Here is a 20,394-nt window from a genome sequence, read left to right on the forward strand (position 1 = left end):
AAAATGAACAAAAAAGAAAGGAAGACAGAGAGGGAGGGAGGGAGGGAGGGAGGGAGGGAGGGAAAGAGAGGAAAGAAAAGAGGGGAAGGGGAGGAGAAGAGGAGAGAAAGGGGAGGGGAAAGAAAAGATGAACCTAGAATATCCTGTTGTGTCAGAGAGTACTGAAGCTCTCAAAGACTAAGGGGACATGTCAAATAGAGAAACTGCTTTAAGGTTGGGTCAAAAGTGGCCCAATTTGCATATCAAAATAATGACAGGCGTAAATTTTTAACTACTGAATAAAAAAACACACAAAGACTGTATTAACAGTATCTAAATATTGATAGTTTCAAGAAAATATTAAAGAAAGAGGCAGAAGGGAAACTCAAGAGGATGCCAACTATTATTAACATAGAAGCAATAATATCTATAATAGCTATAGAAAAATTTGAGACTAGGCAAATATTCTGTTCTCAATTAGTTCTTTACCCAGTAGTTTCAACATCTGTTGGTCATTTTTGTCTGCTTCCAGTTTTAGACTAATGTGAAAAACGCTACTATAAACATTCACATACAGATCTTTGTGCAGACAAACATTCATTTATCTTAGATCAATACCTAAAAGTAGGGTTATCTGGTCATATCATAAGTGCACCTTTAGCATTCTAAGAAACTGCAATACACTTTACACACCACCTGCTCCAACCCAGATCCATTCTCAGATCACACATTGCATTTATTATAGTTGTTACCTGTTTTAATTTAGTCTCCTAGGTCTATATCAAAGAGGAATGAGGGCATATATCCACTAAAAGACTTGTATAAGCATGTTCAAAACAGCACTATTTGTTGTAAACCCAAAACTAGAAAAACTCAAATGTTCACCAACAGTAGTATAAAGAAATTCTGAATTTTTATGGCAATGGAATATTATATAGCAATGAAAAAAGAATAAACATTACAGATAACAATATGAACAAATCTCACAATATGGAGTAAAAGCAGCCAGACACAAAAAAAGCACATGCTGATGATTTCATTTATATAAAGTTCAATAACAAGCAAAACTAAAATACAAAAGTCAGAAAAGTGATTTCCTATGGGGACTATGATTGAGAAGGACACATGTGAGCTTTCTGAGATGCTGATGAAGTTCTGAATCTTTAAGTGAGCTGGCTGAAGTAGCTCACTACTTGGGAGGATACTAGACTGATTCCTTATCTAAATGATGTTTACTGGATATGCTTGCTTTTTGAAAATTTACCAAGCTATACATTTATGATGAATGCACCTTTCTGTATGTTTCATTCCAATAAAAATAAAGAGTAAACATAATCCTGATTCTAAAACTGAACAAAAAAAAATGCTGAAAATTCTTTCTGAATTAATTTTAAACTTAGATTTTTCAGAAGGCATGCTTCCACTCCTACTTCCCAAGTTCTTTGAGAAAACTTCTCTATGACCAGCAGGTGCAAATGACAACACTGGGGACAGAAAACGTACAGAGAAGAAGGCAATTTCAATTCCACACTGGATTTAAGTCATCAGGCTTTTTATGAAAAGAGGTTTGCCAATCAGCATCAAGAAACACAGTAAGAAATACATATTATTTTATTTGGTAATTTCCCTCCAGGAATTGATTTATCCTGAATCAACAACTCAGTCAAATATCTGTGAGCAATAATGTAACATTAGACATTTAAAATAATTTTGTAAAAGAAAATCCTTTGAAGGTAACACTTACAATTGGTGTCCCAAAAGGAATGTAACCTGTGAACAAGAAAAAAAGAGTCAGGCCTTAACCACCCAAATCTCACCTGAGATATCCAGGAGCTTCCAGGTTAGGTCTGAGGCCGTCAATGGTCCTGACAAAGGGGCTCAGGTCAGTTAGGTGGGAGGCATCTCCAATTTCACAGATCATTTCCCAGCTCAGCCCTCCCCGGGGCAGAGGGTCCCCGGTGTCCCCAGCCTCCTCTTCTCTGCTGTCTTTGGCCAGGCAGCTTTCACTCTCCACTGGAACCCAGAGGCCTGTTCCTGCAGGCAGGGCTGCCGCTGCCTCAGGCACCACCGCTCCACATGTGGTGATCCTCCTACGATTTCCTGTGAGGCATGACACCCCTGGGCACACTCACTACGTGAAGCTGAACATCCTCCAAGGACCCCAGAATGTCTTCCTTCTTCCCTCAGCTTGTCTTTCTAACACAGGCCCTTACTTCCCCAGCATCATGGCCATTTATGGAAAGAAAATTCCCTCCCCATCTGAGCCATGCACCTCTAAGTGCCAGAGCTTCTTAAATCTGTGGCATCCCCAGTGGCTCAGTAGGGAGCAAAGGTGAAGTGCAGCCAGGCCCTGGGTATGGCCTCCTCACTGATCTCAGTCCCCAGGCAAGGCTCCCTCCACAGCCCCAACTGCTGTCAGTGGTCGCCTCTAACCGTGGCAACCAGTGAGCAGTGGCTGGACAGCGGGATCGGGCTTATCTGACTTACATCTCAAGTCAAACTTTGCATCCTGAGTGTGCATAATCATGCACACACATGAGCCATCGCTCTCCTACTCACTGCTCGCTGGGGAGAGAATCACTGCTCTCTGGGGAGAGAACCAGAATTTGACTGGGGCCTCAGAGAAATGCATGACTCAAAAAGGTCAGGATTTACAAGTGAAGCCAGGCTCAGGGTGAGAGCCTGCTATGCCGGGTATAGGGACTGGGGGTGTCTACAACCACAACTGTAAGATGCTCAGAGCCCTTGCCAGCACTTTGGGAAACTGAAGCAGATGGATCATTTGAGGTCAGGAGTTCAAGACCAGCCTGGCCAACATGGTGAAAACCCGTCTCTACTAAAAAATACAAAAATTAGCCAGGCATGGTGGTATGTGCCTGCAGTCCCAGCTACTCAGGAGGCTTAGGCATTGCTTGAATCTGGGCAGTGGAGGCTGCAATGAGCAGAGATCATGCCACTGCACTCCAGTCTGGGCAACAGAGTGAGACTCTGTTTCAAATATTAAGAAAAAAAAAATGCTCAGAGCCTTGGAGTTTTGACATGACAAAGCAAGGGGGTCACAGGGCACTCACTGCCCCAGTTTACACAATAACATCACATGTCCATCCATTCCCTGGTTGTTTATTTTGTTGCTCACAATGAGGTCAGGCTCTCTGGGGGTGGGGAGCCTGACTGACCCATTTGACTGAGACTGCCTTTCTCCAGCCCCCTGAGGCCTTCCCAAGGCAGCAGCAGTAGTACCCTCCCATCCCACCCTTATCACTCAAGATGGGTGCATCCCACTGCACTGAGAAATGGCAAGGAGGATGCATCAGCACACCCATGAGTGTGACGCTGCAGTGACTCTCAGAACCGTTGGGGAGATAAGCATGCCAGCCCAGCTCGTGTACATGCCAGTGCTTTCTAAGCCCTAGAGCCCACATACACACAGCTGCCCCTTCAGTGACCACAGGACTTCCTGGGGTAGGGATCCTGTCTCCCACTCTGCCCACTGGTCTCCACAGAACAGGAATCCCACCTTCTGTATGTGCACAGCAGTGCAATAACAGTGCATCCATTCTGAAGGGAAGGGAGAGCTCATTGCTCGATCAGAGAACAGAAAATTAAGCTGGAGACTGGCTGCCTAAAAGGGGCAGGGCAGGGAGCATGACTTCGAAGGAAACAGCAGGTTATGCATGGATAAGAGATGGGGAATGACTTGTAGACGCCAGGGCTTGCTTATGGAGGCATAACTGAGGCTGTCCTAGTGGGTGCTGAGTGATGTGGCGTGGGTGGTGGCAGGGACAACCAGATTCACCTGTGGAAGCCCTGGCTCCACCCCAACTGCTCATGCAGAAAAGGCAGGCAAGCTCCATAGAGGATTCTGAGGCCTGGCCAGCGTCTTGTATGGTTGAGCTGAGGTGAACGTGTAGGTGCAAATGTGGCCACAATTTTGACAGGCTGTGTCCCATCCTTAGGCCAACACATCTGGCCGCTCCTGGAACTGTGACCGGAATAAGCACCCCAGGCTGACCAGAACCAGAAGGGCCCCAGGAGCTTACCTGACATTCTAAAGGGCATGAAGATCTTCTCATTGGTGTCCGGGTGTAGAATAGCCTGGCAAAAGTGAGAACAGAGAATGGGTGGAGACAGGGATGCAGGGAGCGGGAAGGGGGAAGAGGAGGGAAGAGGAAGACAAGCAGAGGTATTGGGGAGGAAGGAGGGAAGAGGACAACTTCCCTGGGAAGATTCAGACATAGTGGCTGTATGTTGCCTTGTTGTCAGTGAGGCCTTTATACCACTCAAGGCAAGAGAATACCAAAACATGGGCCATAAACAGACAACACCCCTCCTCCTGACTTACCCTAAAAGCTGAATGTAAGGGAGAGCAAAAGTCCATGGGGAACAGGATCATGTCTACCTGACAGGCCCTCTACCCCCATGCCTGTCACATGGTAGGCACATAAGAAGGATTTTGTGGGCAGAGCCCTGTCTTTTCCCAGAGCTCAGAGAACCCAGGGAAAGGCCAGCCTGGCCTGAGCTCCAGGCTTCACAGACTCTGGCCCTTGGGGGCCCGAGGAGGAGGAAGGGGTGAGGGGGCCAAGGGCAAATGTGAGAGCAGAAGAGCCATGGGAGGAGGGGCTTCCATTAAATCCCTGGGACAGGGCAGGGTGGAGTCCAGGATAGCATGAAGAAGGAAATAAAGAATCCAAAACTGGATTACCTGCTTGATTTTCTGTGCACTCCAGAGCTGGGAGAAAGAGAGAGAAAGGAAAAAGAAAACAAAGAACAAAAATTAAAAGCACATATCGGTTTAAGGTTTCCCACCCATGTTTTCTAACCAAGGGATTCAGCTGCAAAAGCATAAGAGGCTTGGGCTGTCCCTGCCAGCCCACACTGGGCAGCTGTCCTATCCGAGAGGTGTGGCATCAGATAGTAAGGGCCAGAGAGGCCCCAGAATGGCAGAGCTAGGGGACCTCAGGTGGATCAATTAAGCCAGGGGTTCTTGACTCTGCCTACACTCGAGAATTCCTTGGAGAATTTTTTCAGCATTTTCCTAAAGCTCCCTAGTTGACTCTAAGTCATAAGTGGGTAAAAACCTGTGATTTATTAGTTTAATAAACTAAGTAAAAAAAAAAAAAAACCCTCTGATTTAAATGAAGATACTTTAACTGTCTCCCAGAATCACTAGTGGCAGCAGAGTATATACAATTTCTTCAGAGATAGCCTGGATTCCCTGCTGTGCCACTTCTACCTCTCAGCCTCAGTTTCCTCATCTGTGGAATGGGCATAATAGCCACACCTCTAACACAGAGTCATTTAAGAGGTGAATGGGAAGCTCTCAGAGCAGTGTCAGCCCAGTATCATGTGCTCATAAGTGCTTACTGTTGTTGGCATTATTATGCTTACTGTTATTATAAGAAGGCTGTAGGAAGAAAAAAACTTCCTTTCAAATGATGATGAGGTTGTCTCTTTCCAGCACAGAGACAGGTTGGAGAAACAGAATAATTTGTCAATCCCTTCAAATGACCTAAATACTGTATTGCATTGAATCTAAGACACCACTGATCCAAACATACACTATTATGTGCCACATACAAAAGAAAACTATGATGTAATATCAAGACCCCCATCAATTAAAAGACTTATTTCATTTTACAGATGTTATAATGTGATAAAGTAGGCCTTTTCAAATCAAAGAAACATGGTAAATAAAAATTTACACTGTGGGCTGGGGGCCAGGCACAGTGGCACATGCCTGTAGTCGCAACACTTTGGGAGGCCAAAGCAAGAGAATCACCAAGGCCGGAATCAGTCTGCCCTAGGCAACAAAGGGAGACCCCATCTCTACAAAAAAAATTTAAAAATTAGCAGGCGTGGTGGCATGTGCCTGTGGACCCAGCTACTCAGTAGACTGAGGCAAGGAGAACACTTGCGCCCAGGAGGTAGAGGCTGCAGTGAACCATGACTGTGCCACAGCACTCCAGCCTGGATGACAGAGCGAGACCCTGTCTTAAAAATAAAAAATAAAAAATTTATACCATGGGCAAACCAAAGGCTTGGTATATTTTTTTAACGGAGAAAGAAGGCTATGGGGATAGAAGAAAGATACAGACAGCAGCTGATGTTTAAAGTTTTATAATAGAATGGTTGTTATGCCGCATGTATATGGCAATGTTGGTCATCTGGAACATAAATTAAGCTGCAGAAGTTAAGAAGGCTACTGGGTAGTAAAAATAGAAGTTATAAAATTGATACATTAAAGTTTATGCATTTTACTCACAGCTGAGTCCCTCAAACCTTATTTCACAGCCTAATTAACTCTTATTTTAGACACATTTCCAACACACTTGATTGTCTGCTATTCCAGACCCAGGCAGATTAGAAGCAGTTGATTTTTAAAAAATAATAATTGGGGAACAGAGGGGGGCTGATGAGAGAAAAGCCAAAAGTAGAATCACTTCTACCACAAAGGTTAAGTGAGAACCTAACAGCAAAGAGATTATTAAAAAAAAAAAAAAGGAAATAAAAATAAAAGGCTGATCCTCCCCTCTCTGCTCAGTAAGCACCTTCCTGAAGTGAACCCTCAAGTCTGGGTTCTGTCCCTGGTGCCACCCCAGGCCCTGTGTACAGACTTCTGACACCCCACACCCTTTCCCTCAGTCATAACCTTCTGTATCCTCTCCCCTCTGGATTCACAGTCAGGCCACTCAGAGGCAGGAACCGGCTCTTCAGCACTGTCTCCTAGCATGTCCCATCCCCACAGGGCTTAGCGCACAGTAGGTGCTCAATATGTGCCTCATGAAGGAATATCATCTTCTAAAACAGACGTAGACCCTAGACTTAAGTTGACTTCTGGTAAGGCACAGTGAGGCCAATGCACAGTTTCATCTTTTCTTCCCAAATCCTCGATAAAAGAACAGCAGAAGAATAAACCAGCTGAAAACCCCCTCAGGGAGGAAGGGGACATGATAGTAGGCGGAAGATGTCACACATCTTTGAAAGGTGGTGAGCTGATGAAGAGGTGAGCGGTCGGCATTGCTGCAGAGGGTGGAAGTGCCCCCCACATGCTCAGTGGGAAGTGAGTGGGCTCAGCCCAACTAGACCCTCCAGACACTGCAAAGGGGCACGTGGCAGGGCCAGAAAACAGGGAGAGAGGTTGCAAATGTCCCTGTGCACGGACCAGAAAGGCCCAAAGTCCCCACCCAGGTGATGGAGGTTTATTCTCCAGAGAAGCTGAATCAGCACAGCCCAGACATGGTTACAGGCAGAGGGGGACCAGGGGGCCAGGCAAGGGTCTGAGTGCTGAATACACATCTCTCAAGGAGCCCATTTTCGTCCAGCTTCCAGGACACCACGGGCAGGAGGATGGAGACACCTCCTCCAGGGAAACAGAAAGGCTCCCAGAGAAATGACCCACTAAGAAGGCTGGGTCATGAACAGGCCATTAGCACAATGCTGAGAAGGAGGTCCCCCTTCCAGTCCAGTGGTCTGATACTGTGTGGTTGCTGTTTTTTTTTTTTTTTTTTTTTTTGAGACAGAGTCTCACTCTGTCACCTAGGCGGGAGTGCAGTGGCATTATCTCCACCCTCTGCAAACTCCACCTCCCAGGTTGAAGTTATTCTTTTGCCTCAGCCTCCTCAGTAGCTGGGATTATAGGTGTGAGCCACCTCACCCAACATGGTTGCTGTCTTGACTTTAATACAGACATTGCCACCTACGGACATTTTGGTCAATGACAGACCACATATACAATAGTGGTCCCCTAGGATTACAAGAGAGCTGAAAAATTCCTATGGCCTGTGACCTCGTGGCTGTCCTGAAGTCACAGTACAATGCATTACTCACATTTGTGGTAATGCTGGTATAAACTAATCTACTGCATTGCTGTCTAGCACCTATATATGTATGATACACAACACCTGACAATAATAGACAATGTTACTGGTTTATGTTTACTATGCCATGCTTTCTATTATTATTATTATTAATACTATTATTATTTTTGAGACAGAGTTTGAGATGCTCTTGTTGCCCAGGCTGGAGTGCAACCATCTTGTCTCACTGCAACCTCCGCCTCCCAGGTTCAAGCCATTCTCCTGCCTCAGCCTCCTGAATAGCTGGGATTACAGGGGGGTGTGCCACCACAACCAGCTTATTTTTGTATTTTTAGTAGAGATGGGGTTTCACCGTGATGGCCAGGCTAGTCTCAAACTCCTGACCTCAGGTGATCTGCCTGCCTCAGCCTCCCAAAGTGCTGGGATTAAAGGCGTGAGCCACAGTGCCCAGTTACTTCTTATTATTATAGAGTATATACCTTCTACTTATCTTAAAAAAAAAAAAAAAAACTAAAACAGCCTCAGGCAGGCCCTTCAGGGGGGTATTCCAGAAAGAGGCATAGTTATCATAGGAGATGATAGCTCCAGCATATTACTGTCCCTAGAGACTTTCCAATGGGACAAGATATGGAGGTAAAAGACAATGATATTAATGATCTTGACTGCATGTAGGCCTAGGATAATATGAGTGTGTCTTACTTTTTAACAAAAACATTAAAAAAGTAATAATGTTTAAAAATAGAAAAGAGCTTATGGACAAGAATTTTTCTGTACAGTTGTACAGTATGTGTATGTTTTAAGCTAAGTGTTATTACAAAAGAGTCAAAAAGTTTTAAAAATTTACAAGTTTATGAAGTAAAGTTACAGTAAGCTAAGGTTAATTTATTTTGAAGAGAGAAAAAATTTTAAATAAATTTAGTGCAGCCCAAGGATACAGGTTTATAAAGTCTACAGTAGTATACAGTCATGTCCTAGGCCTTCACATTCACAGAGCACTCACTAACTCACTCAGAGCAACTCCCTGTCCTGCAAGCTCCATTCATGGTAAGTGTTCTATGAAGGTGCACTGTTTTCTTTTTTTTTTTCTTTTGACAGGGCTTGCTCTGTCACCCAGGCTGGAGTGCAGTGGTATCATCACAGCTCACTGCAGCCTCCACCTCTCCAGCTCAAGCAATCCTCCCACCTCAGCCTCCTGAGAAACTGGGACTAGCTGGGACTACAGCTAGTTCCAGCTACTGTAGTCCTGGGAGGGTGCCCTGGCAGTCAGCATTTATGGGCACACAGGTGTGTGCCATCACACTAGCTAATTTTTTGTGTGTTTTTGTAGAACTATGGTCTCCCTATGTTGCCCAGGCTGGTCTCCAACTTCTGGGCTCAAGCAATCCTCCCACTTCAGCCTCCCAAAGTATTAGGATTACAAGCATGAGCCACCCTGCCCAGCCCCATCTTTTTAATCTTTTATATCGTATTTTTACTATACCTTGTCTATGTTTAGATACACAAATACCATGTGTTCCAATTGCCTACAGTATTCAGTAGAATAACATGCTGTCCAGGTGTATAGCCCAGGAGCAACAGGCTATCCCATACAGCCTAGGTGTGGAGTAGAATAACATGCTGTCCAGGTATGTGGCCCAGGAGCAACAGGCTATCCCATACAGCCTAGGTGTAGAGTAGAGTAACATGCTGTCCAGGTGTGTGGCCCAGAAGCAAGAGGCTAGCCCATACAGCCTAGGTGTGGAGTAGGCTCTACCATCTAGGTTTGTGTAAGTGCACTCTTCTGATGTTCCCATAATGACAAAATCACCTAATGATGCATTTCTCGGAACATATCCCTGATGTTAAGTGAGGAGTTTGCACTTTATAAGTTAAGCCCAGTGGAACAATGCAGCATGTGCTGGTGGCCTGGAGCCTCAGCTCACACGTGGTCCTGCCTCCCACTACCTCAGCCACTTCCCTGAACTGGGTTCTTGGCCACCCAGAGGCTGCTGCACCTTCTATTCCTGTCAGAGAGCTGGGCACAGGGAGGACCCCATGCACCAAGTTGTGAGGCAGGACTTCGGGTGCCTGTGAGGGTCTGCACTTGTCCCAAGAGTGTCCCCTGTGACTAAGGAAGAAAAACATTAAATAGCAAATAAAAAAATACCTTGCCAGGTAGAGAGAAAATGAGGGGAGAGAGAGAACTCAGAAAGGAAGGAAAAGCTTCTTTCTGTTTTTTGAACAAGGGTCTTGCATTTCTATTTTGCATTGAGCATGACATAGTCAGCTCCGCCTAGAAATACTGATATTTGGAGGACCCCAATGAAACAGATCATTGCTCAGTGAGCCTACACATAGAAAAGGAATTCTGGAAGAAAAAGGAATTCTGAGGAAAGGAGACAATGCAGGAACTAAAGAAATTTTTAAACACTCTACCATCTCCAGAGCAGACAGACATGAGGATACAATGAAAAAGAGAGAGGGGACAAATCCTGGCTCTATCACTTACTGCATGTGTGGCCCCAAGCAAATCACTTTGCCTCAGTGGCTGGTTCTCCATCAGTAACATGAGTTGTTGTAAGGGAGGGTGCCCTAGCAGTCTGCATTTATGGGTACACAGCTAAGCCTATACTTCCCAGCGTCCCCCACAGTCAAGTGGCCTCCTGGGACTGGGTGCTGGCTAATTGACTGTGGGTGGAAATGACATTTGCCTGTTCCAGCCCTGTCCCTGGAGCTTCCCACAGAGGATCCAGTGGAGGACAGTGAGACACTAGAAGACATGAGTGAAAGGAGGCATCTTGGCATCATCTTTGGCCTCTGCCAGGTCCCTGAGTTGCAATGGAGTCAGACGTGAATGAGAAACAGACCTGACTGTGTTCAGCCCCTGAAACCTGGGCGTTATTTGTACTAACATTTGGCTCAATCTGACTAACACTAAGCGTTAAATGACATATGTATATATAAAATATTTGACTCATAGAACGTGCTCAATAGTTTTGCCTAAAATAGAGGGAAGCAATTCAAATGAGCATTATTTTTTTCAAGGATTTAATCATCTTTCAAATTTTAACTTCATCTCTATTGTTTTATCCCCCAAATGCCTAGGAGGTAAACAGATGCCCTTTAGACTAGGTAAGGCATCTCGGAGAAACTACCTGACTAAGCCAGGGCCCAGGGCCCGGTGGCAGGACGGAGACAGGCATCCAGGCCTCCTCATCTGGGTTTCCCCCGCACTGGAGCGCATCAACATCTGAAGTTGGCCAGAGTGACTTATTCACTTATTTAATCCCCTCAACAACTCTAGAAGGTTGGGATTAATATATCTCTCATTTTTATAGATGTGAAAACTGAGGCTCAGAGAGATTAAGTGACTTGCCCAAAGCCCCAAAGAAGACTGGGCGCCATGGCTCAGACCTGTAATCTCAGCACTTTGGGAGGCTGAGGCAGGCGGCTCACTTGAGCTCAGGAGTTTTGAGACCAGCCTGGGCAACATGGTAAAATCCCATCTCTAGAAAAAACACAAAAATTAGCTAGGCGCAGTGGTGCATGCCTGTAGTCTCAGCTCCCTGGGAGGCTGAGGCAGGAAAATTGCCTGAGCCCAAGAAACGGAGGCTGCAGTGAGCTGAGATCATACCATTGTCCTCCAGCCTAGGCGACAGGAGTGAAACTGTTTCAAAAAAACAAAACAAAACAAAGCTAAAATCAAACAAACAAACAAACAAAGTCTCACAGCACTGGGATTTGAACCCAAGCAGTCTGGCTCCAGAGTCCCTACCCTTAACTACCACATGCCTCCATCTCTAAAGGCTAGCTTACCACTGCACTGTTCTGCCCCTCAGGCACGTCATATATATTGGAGATCTTTCCACATCAGTGCACAGAAAACAGTCTCATTTGTCCAACCAAAATCCTTGAATGAATGAACAAATATATGTGTGTGTGTGTGTATTGTTGCTGTTGTTGTTGTTGTTGTAGAGACAGGATCTCGCCTACATTGAACAGGCTGGTCACGAACTCCTGGCATCAAGCAATCCTCCTACCTCAGCCTCCCAAAGTGCTGGGATTACAGGTGTGAGCCACCCTGCCCAGACTGAATATTTCATAAACTGTCTCCTATTGATGGACTTTTAAGCTATTTCTCATTTCTCATTGTGGTAAAATATACATAACATAAAATTCACCATCTTAACCATTTTTAAGTATACAGTTCTCTGGCATTAAGTATGTTCACAACATGGGCAGCCATCACCACCAACCATCTCCAAAACACCGCAAGTTCCCCACCTGCAATTCTCTACCCATTAAATGCGACCAATGCATTCCTCCCTTCTCCAGCTCCTGGAAACCACTGTTTTCTGTCTCCATGACATTCACTACACTAGGTATCTCATATAAGTGGAATCACACGGTACTTATTCTTTTGTGACTGTCTTATCTTTCTGCTATTACAAACCATGCTCTGGTGAATTTCACTGGAGTTATTATATTGTGAGCATTGAAAGAAAAAGGATAAATTATACAGCTATCTCTGGCATAATACAAAAGAAACCAATGATTAGGGAGGGAAAATGGGCAACTGGGGGAGAGAAAAAGAGAGAGGTTTAAAAAAAAAAAACAAAACTATTTTTTAAGATACCTTTAGAATTCTGTATCTTGTTCATACATTACCTACTTTAAAATATTTGTTTAAAAATTAAAGGTAACTACTAGAAAAATATAATAGAAGATGCACAAATTCCAAACCCTTTATGGACCCTTATGGCACAGACCACAAACTGTCCAATAAAATCTATCTCCTGTTGTCCATAGTCATGGAACAGAAGCTGGCAAGTGGCTGGCCTGCTACACATTTCCCATCCTCCTTTGCAATGAGGTTTGTCCATGTGGCTGAGACTCCCAGTGGCATCTGAGGGGAAGTAATGTGCCTTTTCCAGGCCAGTGCCTCCCCCTCCATGCTTTCTATCCCCTTGCTGTGAGCCAGTGCGAGAATGTGGCTACAGTCCAGTCTCAGCCATGAAGATAGCACAATACACAAAGAGATGGTAGAGGAAGGTGATGTAAGGAGCCTGGGTCCCTGAATGATCCTGCGGAGCGGAGCGACTTGCCCACCTGGAACTTGAGCTGTTACACAGGAGAGAAATAAACTGTCTCATTTAAGCTAGTGCATTTGGGGATCTTTTTGTTATAGCAGCTAGTATCACTTTAATGAATATAACCCATTCGGGGTTATAGGAAACTGCCTCCAGTGATATCAGGGAAAGATTTCCAGGGAAGAAAGAAAGAAATGGAAGCTAAAGTAGTGCTTGAGGCTCTTTTTGAGGCACCTGACAACACATCAGCCTCAGAGGTTTTGGGGTGAGGTAGGAGGAACATCTCCATTTTCAACAAAAATTCCTAGTCATGATCTGATCTTGTTTGGGCTGATCCCATCTCCAGGCTGCAGTGACAACAGTCAGGATCATGGACTTTGACCCTCTGTCACTAACTTACATAGTCTGCCTGTGCAAGTTACCTCACAGCTTAGACTTGTATTGTTTTTAAATTAGGCAGAAGCAGGGACAGGAGGTAGAAGCAAGTCTCTCCAGGGCCCCTTCCTGTCTTATGGTGTATGATATCAGGCCCAGCTTAGAGGGAGAACAGGACAAGGACTCAGGTCTGACTCCTTGGGTCTAGGGTTTTCCCTGGGACCTGCTGGATTAAACGTTGACTTTAAGGGGTTAAACGTTGGATGCAAAAATGTCAGCAAGGAAGTTACCACCCACAAGCCAAGAGTCGGTTGCTAGTTTTAAGTTTTATAAGCCAATCCTGAGAACAAGTGACAGGGGAGGATCATCCTGGGATATAAAGACTTTGATGAGAGGTCAAATGAGGCGCAGTGGACAGGCCATCCACACTGGGAATCTAGGACAGGGAGCCTGTAGCATCCTCTCACTAGACCACTGAAGCATCTCCACTTTAAACTACAATTCCTGCTTAAGACCTGATCTCATATGGGCTCAGCCCATCTCCTCTGTGCCTCTGCTGAGCATAAAAAGATATAGCTTTGATCCCTTGGGACTATTGGCTCCAACAACAAGTAGGTGTGGATATGAGACTTTGAACCTTGCTTGATTTCTCAACTCAATGAATGAGGACAAGGAGGAGGTGTGGAGAAGCAATCTGGGTGAGAGGTGGCTGGAAGATCCCAGAAGTTGGATAATTTCAAAAACAGCCAGCATCTCGGCTGAGCTGCCATCTGAACCTATCTGAAGTTCGGTGCAGAGTCCAAGGGAGGGGTAGAGCACATTCACCAACTGGGCTTCTCGGCCAGAGCAGGGCACATCCCCAGCACCCAGAGGGAGGAGGAAGGGCCCAGCCCCACCCCCAATCTGGCTCACTCCCCTTCCCCTCTGCCTCCTTCCAAGCTGCTTCTCCAAACCTCCCAAGGCAGCAAAGACAGAGCCTATTTAAAACAACCTCCAGAAGGTAATTAAACAGAGCCTGAAGGGGATCCTTCTGTAAGGCAAAGAATGCCTCCATAAAACAAACAAAAAAAACTTCCTAATTTATCAGTTGGGCCAATCGCATTATACCTCACCATTAATTTTGTAACCATGGTTACTCCCAGGTAATATGTACCTTTTCCAAGTCTATGTCGGGTGAGGGTACCCCCAATTCTACAGACTCACGAAAGAGGAGACTCTTTCCCCAGTTCTGCAGTGTAGCACACAGCAGCAGTTGCAACTTCTCTATACATGCAGCTTGTTTCTATCCAGACTCGGGTGTAAATTCTAGATCTCCCACTTGCTGGCTGTGTGATTTAGGGCAATGTACTTAATCTTTCTGAGCCTCCTCTTCCTCAGTTGTAATATGAGGATGTGAATACTTTGAAGGTTACTGTGAAAATAATTCATTTATTTAACAAATTCACTTATTTAATAAATGTTTATTGAGCATCTACTATGTGCTGAGCAGTGCTTTAGGTGCCAAGGATACATCAGTCACGAAAAACAGACCAAAATCTCTGCTTTTGTAGAGTTTACAGGGTTGTGCAGACAGACAAACAATAAGCAACACAAATAATAAACAAGCAAATTCTCTGACATGTTAGAAGGATACGTGCTTCAGGAAACTAGGGAAAACAGAACTGGGCGAGAGGATAGCGAGTGTGAGCTGGTAGCAGAGATGGAGATTACAGACATAAGGTGGTTAGGGTGGGTCTCACTGAGGTGATGTTGGAGGAAACACTTCAAGAAGGGAATGAGTCAGGCAGCTATCTAGTGAGAGATTGTTCTGGCAGATAGAACAGCCAGTGCAAAGGCCCTGAGGCAGAAGTGGGCTTATCTGGCAGGTCTGAGAGACAGCAAGGAGGCCAGTGTGACTGGTGTGAACCCAACAGGAGAGAGCAGTAGGAGACAAGGTCAGAGAGGACTGCAGGCTTTGCAGGCCAGGTTAAGGACTACGGCTTTTACTATAAGTGCAAAAGAGGAACACTATAGTTTCTACTAGAGCAGTGGTTCTTAACTGGGGGTGGGTTTTGCATCCAGGGACATTTGGCAACATCAGGAAACATTTCTGGTCATCTAGATCTAATGGGTCAAAGCCAGACATGTTGCTGAACACCCTCAGTACACCAGACAGCCCTTGCAAAAAAGAATAATCTGGTTCCAAATGCCAATTGTGCCAAGTCTGAGAAGCCCTGAAGCAGAAGAACAAACAATGTCATTTATAATTTCACAGATCACTCTGTCTGCTGTATTGGCAATGGACAAAGGGACTCAGGTAGCATGGGAAGATCATCCAGGGGGCCACTTCAGGGACCCAGCCCACAGATGCATCTACAGCACTCAGTACAACAGCTAGCACATCATACAAATAACTTAGCTTATACTCATCACTCTGTGCTATCAGTTAAGGCCACACTGGGGCTGGCCCAGAGGGGAAGGGTGCTGACCAGGATCCACAGAGCTTGATGCTAGGAGTCGGGGTAAGACTAGTGGGTCAGCCAAGCCTTCCCTTCAGCATCTGACAAACTTGCTGACACCCACAGAAGACTTGGGGCACAAGTATTTTTAAGCCTCTGGTATTTGCTCAGCTATTTTCAGCAAAGCCCAAACACAGCTGACCCCATTTCCTTTCTTCCAGAGAAGACCTGCAGGATCTCTTGCATCCCTGCAACTCTTTCTCCTAGGCAGGTCACAGACAGAAATTCATCCTGGATGGGGGCTCTGAGCAACCCACACATTCATTACACTGGCTGCAGGGTAGGCACTTATGAAAGGTTGGCTGGTTCCTGACCTCTGAGGAATGTGGAATGATGGACAAGTCCCACTACTCAGGAGCTACAGTGGTTCCCAGTAACCTGCTCACCACACTCCCAATCACTCCAGTCGCTTCCAAGCTGGTTTCCGTAATAGCACTTACTCCTCCCAGTCCACTCTGGCACTGCCACCAATTGATCCTACCACAATACCACGGTCATGCTATTCCCTTGCTCAACAGCTTTCAGTAGCTTCCTCTTACCCCATACAACACATCCAGCATCTCTGCCTGGTTTTCAAAGACTTTCACAATCCGGCCTGTACCCTCCAACTTCCTTCCAGCTTTCTCTCTCTTAACTCTTTTCTCTCTGTCTCTCTCACTTCCAGAAGATGTCTCTCCCATTAGATCTAAGAGGCCCAGTGTCAGATCCCAACCCCACCACATACTAGCTATGTGACCTTAGGCAAATAATGCAACCTCTCTGAGTCTCAGTTTTCTTGGCTGTAAAATAGGGTTGATATAGGTACCTACTGACAAGTTTATGTGAAAATTAGCTGAGATAATATGTGGAAGGCGCTCTTACTTATGGTACAATACCCAGCACTTCAAAAGCACGCAGGGAGTAGTGGCTCGCCATGGGGAGGGGGTCTTCCATATTTAGCCCCACCCACCTCCATCCACACCAAACCATTCTGGCAAAGCCCCAGTACATACAAGTGTACAGATCAGAGTCAACATTCAGAAATTTAGTTGGCTGTGTCTATGCTTACATTTTTGCACACTATGGCTTTGTTTTTTTTAACCGATCGCTACAGTCCTTATTAGAGTTCCTAGCTCATCAAATTTTCACCTGCTAAACCCAAAAGGTAAATTATACTCACTTTTATTTTGTCCTAGGAACCAGTGATTCATTGATATAGCAACCTTCTCATTTTTTTGAAACAGAGTCTCACTCCGTCACCCGGGCTGGAGTACAGTGGCGTGATCTTGGCTCACTGCAACCTCAGCCTCCTGGGTTCAAGAAATTCTCCTGTCTCAGCCTCCCAAGTAGCTGGTACTACAGGAGTATGCCACCACACCCGGCTAATTTTTGTATTTTTAGTAGAGATGGGTTTTTACCATACTGGTCAGGCTGGTCGTGAACTCCTGACCTTAGGTGATCCACCCACCTCGGCCTTCAAAGTTCTGGGATTACAGGTGTGAGCCACTGCACAGTCAGCTGGTATAGCAATGTTTTAACAAGGTAATGGTCCTGGAGAGAGCAGCCACACACAACCGAAGACCAAACCAAGGCCATCTGGAGGGAACAAACTACCGATACATTTGCACACACCCACTGGTGAGGTGTTGTACCTGGAAGGCAGGTTATATGACAAGTTGGGTAGCAAAAGAGAATGTCACAAGTTAATCAGTCCCGCCCACAACACCAGGATGGCCTGCAGGCCTCGGGACCCAGTTGCAGGTTTCTAGCCCACACACCTGCAACGGCATCAGAGGAGCCACAGAGCCCAGGCCTCTGTCCAGACTGAGACCAAGAACCACCCAGGCTGCTTCAGACGAGCAGAGCTAGCCTGGACCAGGAACAGTAACTGTTAATTATGAATTGCTAAGCCCCCCAAGCCCTGAGCTGCCATGTCACCACCCATCCCCCCTGTTCCTGTGTCTGTGGAGGCCAGAGGAGGGTGTAGATTGGCTGACTGAAGCCCAGGGAGGGAAGCATTTGTGAGAACTGGTGCTGAGGGAGCCAGGAGGCTGGGGGAAGGGAGGGAGAGGGAGGATCTGCCTCTAGGGGGCCATAGAGGCAGGCTCACACCTAGAGCACTGTGCTACCCAACCACCAGATGGACACTGCAGGCATTACCAACAGGAGCCAGAATCAGGAAGCACAGCTAGTGCCAAACCACCCCCCGCCCCAGCTCCCCCCCTTCCAGCTCCCTGGAGGCACATGGGGGCTTTCAGGACAGAAAACAAAGGAGGCCCAGGAAACAGGACAAGCAGCTTTAAGCTACTGAAAGGAGCAAAGAGGAGAAAATGTGGCTTCATTCTCCAAACTATGGGAGCTGGAAGGGATCCTGAGAGGCCAACCTCAGCAAGAAAGGGGCAGAGTGGAGCTTGGGTCGGGAGCAATCACAGGGTCAGGAGGGCATAGAGGCAGGATCTAACTCTAACAGGTCTGAGAAAAACACGAAAGGGGCTGGGGACTGCTTCGGCCTGGGTAGGGTGGGGTACCGGGTCACACCTTCCAGGCTCTTAGGTGCTCAAGGCCAGAGAGAAGTCCCACTGCTCGGGAAAGAGGAGACTGCAGCCTGCCCTCCTGGCTGACAGCTGCCCATGACTCAGCACGCAGTGCACACGCCTTCAGGTGAGCCCCGCATAAGCACGCACTGTGAGTCTGTCACTCCCCCAGGGCCCTGCACAGGGGCATCTGGCCGAGGTGCTGCTTCCACTCATACATCTGCCCTCTATTCCTATCACCATGTTCCAATCTAGCACATCCGCCCATTCCCTCCTTCTGCAGGGTCTTGCTCCCTCTACCTCTAGCACAGTGTGTGCCTCCTCGCCTGGACCACCCCTACCCGCTCTTCACCGGCCCTGACAGCCCTCACATCTCAGGCAAGAAATTTCTTCCAGACGCCCCGCGTCTGGGAGGGTCACCCCTTCCATAGCTCTCCCATGGTATCTTGTGCTTTCACTGTCACTGCCTGGTTTCTGGTGGTGCAGATTAAGAACCTCATCCAGCTTCCTATCTGCTCTATTCCCCCAAGCCCTACCCTCACATCTGGTCCGTAGTGACGGATAGAAGAGAAAAAAGGGGAGAAAACCTACATGTCAGCCCACAATGCCTAATATTTGACGAACAGAAGTTCTAGAATGAAAGAAAAAAAATGATGAAAGCAATTAAAAATTTTGCCAGAACTGAAGACAGGAGTCTTCAAATTGAAAGGGGTCATCAAGAATCCAAAATGATACATTTTAAAAGAAATGGCATTGTGGAATTTCAGAAACTAATTTCACAGATAAAGAGAAGATCCTAAATATTTCCAAAGAAAGAAAACAGACCGCAAAGAATCAGGAATGAAACGGCATCAGGTTTTTCAACAGCTATATTGGAACCCAGAAGAAAATAGCGCAATGGTCTTCAAAATCTGAAGGAAAATGATTGTCAACCTAGAATTTTCTCCTCAGCCAAACTGTCAATTAAGGCTGAGTGCAGAATTATAATTTTTCAGACATAAAAAGACTCAAAACTTTCTTCTCATTTACCCTTTTTCTGGAAGCTACTAGAAGAGGTGTTCCGCCAAAATGATGAAATATACCAAGAAAAAGGAAGACCTGGAACTCGGAGGTAGGCCCCAGAAAGAAAAATTTCAGGAAAACAAAAAGAAACTCAAAGACAGAAATCTTCAGATTGAAAGGAGGACTGAATACAGTCATGCATCACTTAACAACAGGGATATGTTCTGAGAAATGCATCATTAGGTGATTTCATCATTGTGCAAACAGCATAGAGCACCCTTATACAAACCTAGATGTGCAAGCCTGCTGCACACCTAAGCTACATGGTAGGTATAGCCTACTGCTCCTGGCTACAAGCCTGGATAGTATGTTACTATACTGAATATATAGGCAACTGTAACACAATGGTGGATATCTGGATATGTAAATATAGTAATGGTTCAATAAAAATATGGCAGAGAAGACAAAAAATGGTCACCTGCATTGGGCACTTACCATGAGTGGAGCTTGCAGGACTAGCAGTTGCTGTGGTGAGTCACTGAATGTATGATGAGTGAATGTGAAGGCCTAGGACATTACTGTACAGTATTGCAGACTTTATCAACACTGTACACTTAAGCACACTAATATTTTTTAAATAAAAAATTAGCAAGGTGTGGTGGTGTGTACCTATAGTCCCAGTTACTTGGGAGGCTGAGATGGGAGGATAGCTTAAGCCCAAGAGTTTGAGTTTATACTGAGCTACGTCCCCCACTACACTCCAGGCCTGGGTGACAGAGCAAGATCTTGTCTCTTAAAAAAAAATAAAAAAGTATTATTTACTCAATAAAATGACCCTTAGCTCATTGTATCTTTTTTGCTTTATAAAATTTTAACTTTCTGACTCTTTTATAATACTTAGCTTAAAACACAAACACGTTGTACAGCTGTACAAAAACATTTTTTCTTTATGTCCTTATTCTTTATATCCTTATTCTATAAGTTTTCTATTTTAAAATTTTCAACTTTTTTTTAAACTATTTAAACTCTTAAAACTAGCTAAAAACGAAGACACAAACACAGGCCTGCACAGGGTCAGGATTGACAAGACATCTCCAGGCAATAGGAATTTTTCAGTTCCATTATCATCTTTTTTTTTTGA

General features: G+C 45.5%; 1 protein-coding gene across 9 annotated transcripts in view; it reads right to left on the reverse strand.

The window, feature by feature from the left end:
* SFXN5 (sideroflexin 5) overlaps positions 1-20,394 on the reverse strand; it is a 128,615-nt gene that overhangs the window by 79,131 nt on the left and 29,090 nt on the right. For all 9 annotated transcript variants that reach the window (XM_054245301.2, XM_035272285.3, XM_035272286.3 and 6 more), the window contains exons 4-6: positions 4,682-4,708; positions 4,020-4,074; positions 1,724-1,749 (exon numbers count right to left, since the gene is read on the reverse strand). In XM_054245301.2, the coding sequence (XP_054101276.1) occupies positions 1,724-1,749; positions 4,020-4,074; positions 4,682-4,708 (108 nt within the window). The remainder of the gene's footprint in view (positions 1-1,723; positions 1,750-4,019; positions 4,075-4,681; positions 4,709-20,394) is intronic.

This window comes from Callithrix jacchus, chromosome 14, assembly GCF_049354715.1.
Source record: "Callithrix jacchus isolate 240 chromosome 14, calJac240_pri, whole genome shotgun sequence".
NCBI lineage: Eukaryota > Metazoa > Chordata > Mammalia > Primates > Cebidae > Callithrix > Callithrix jacchus.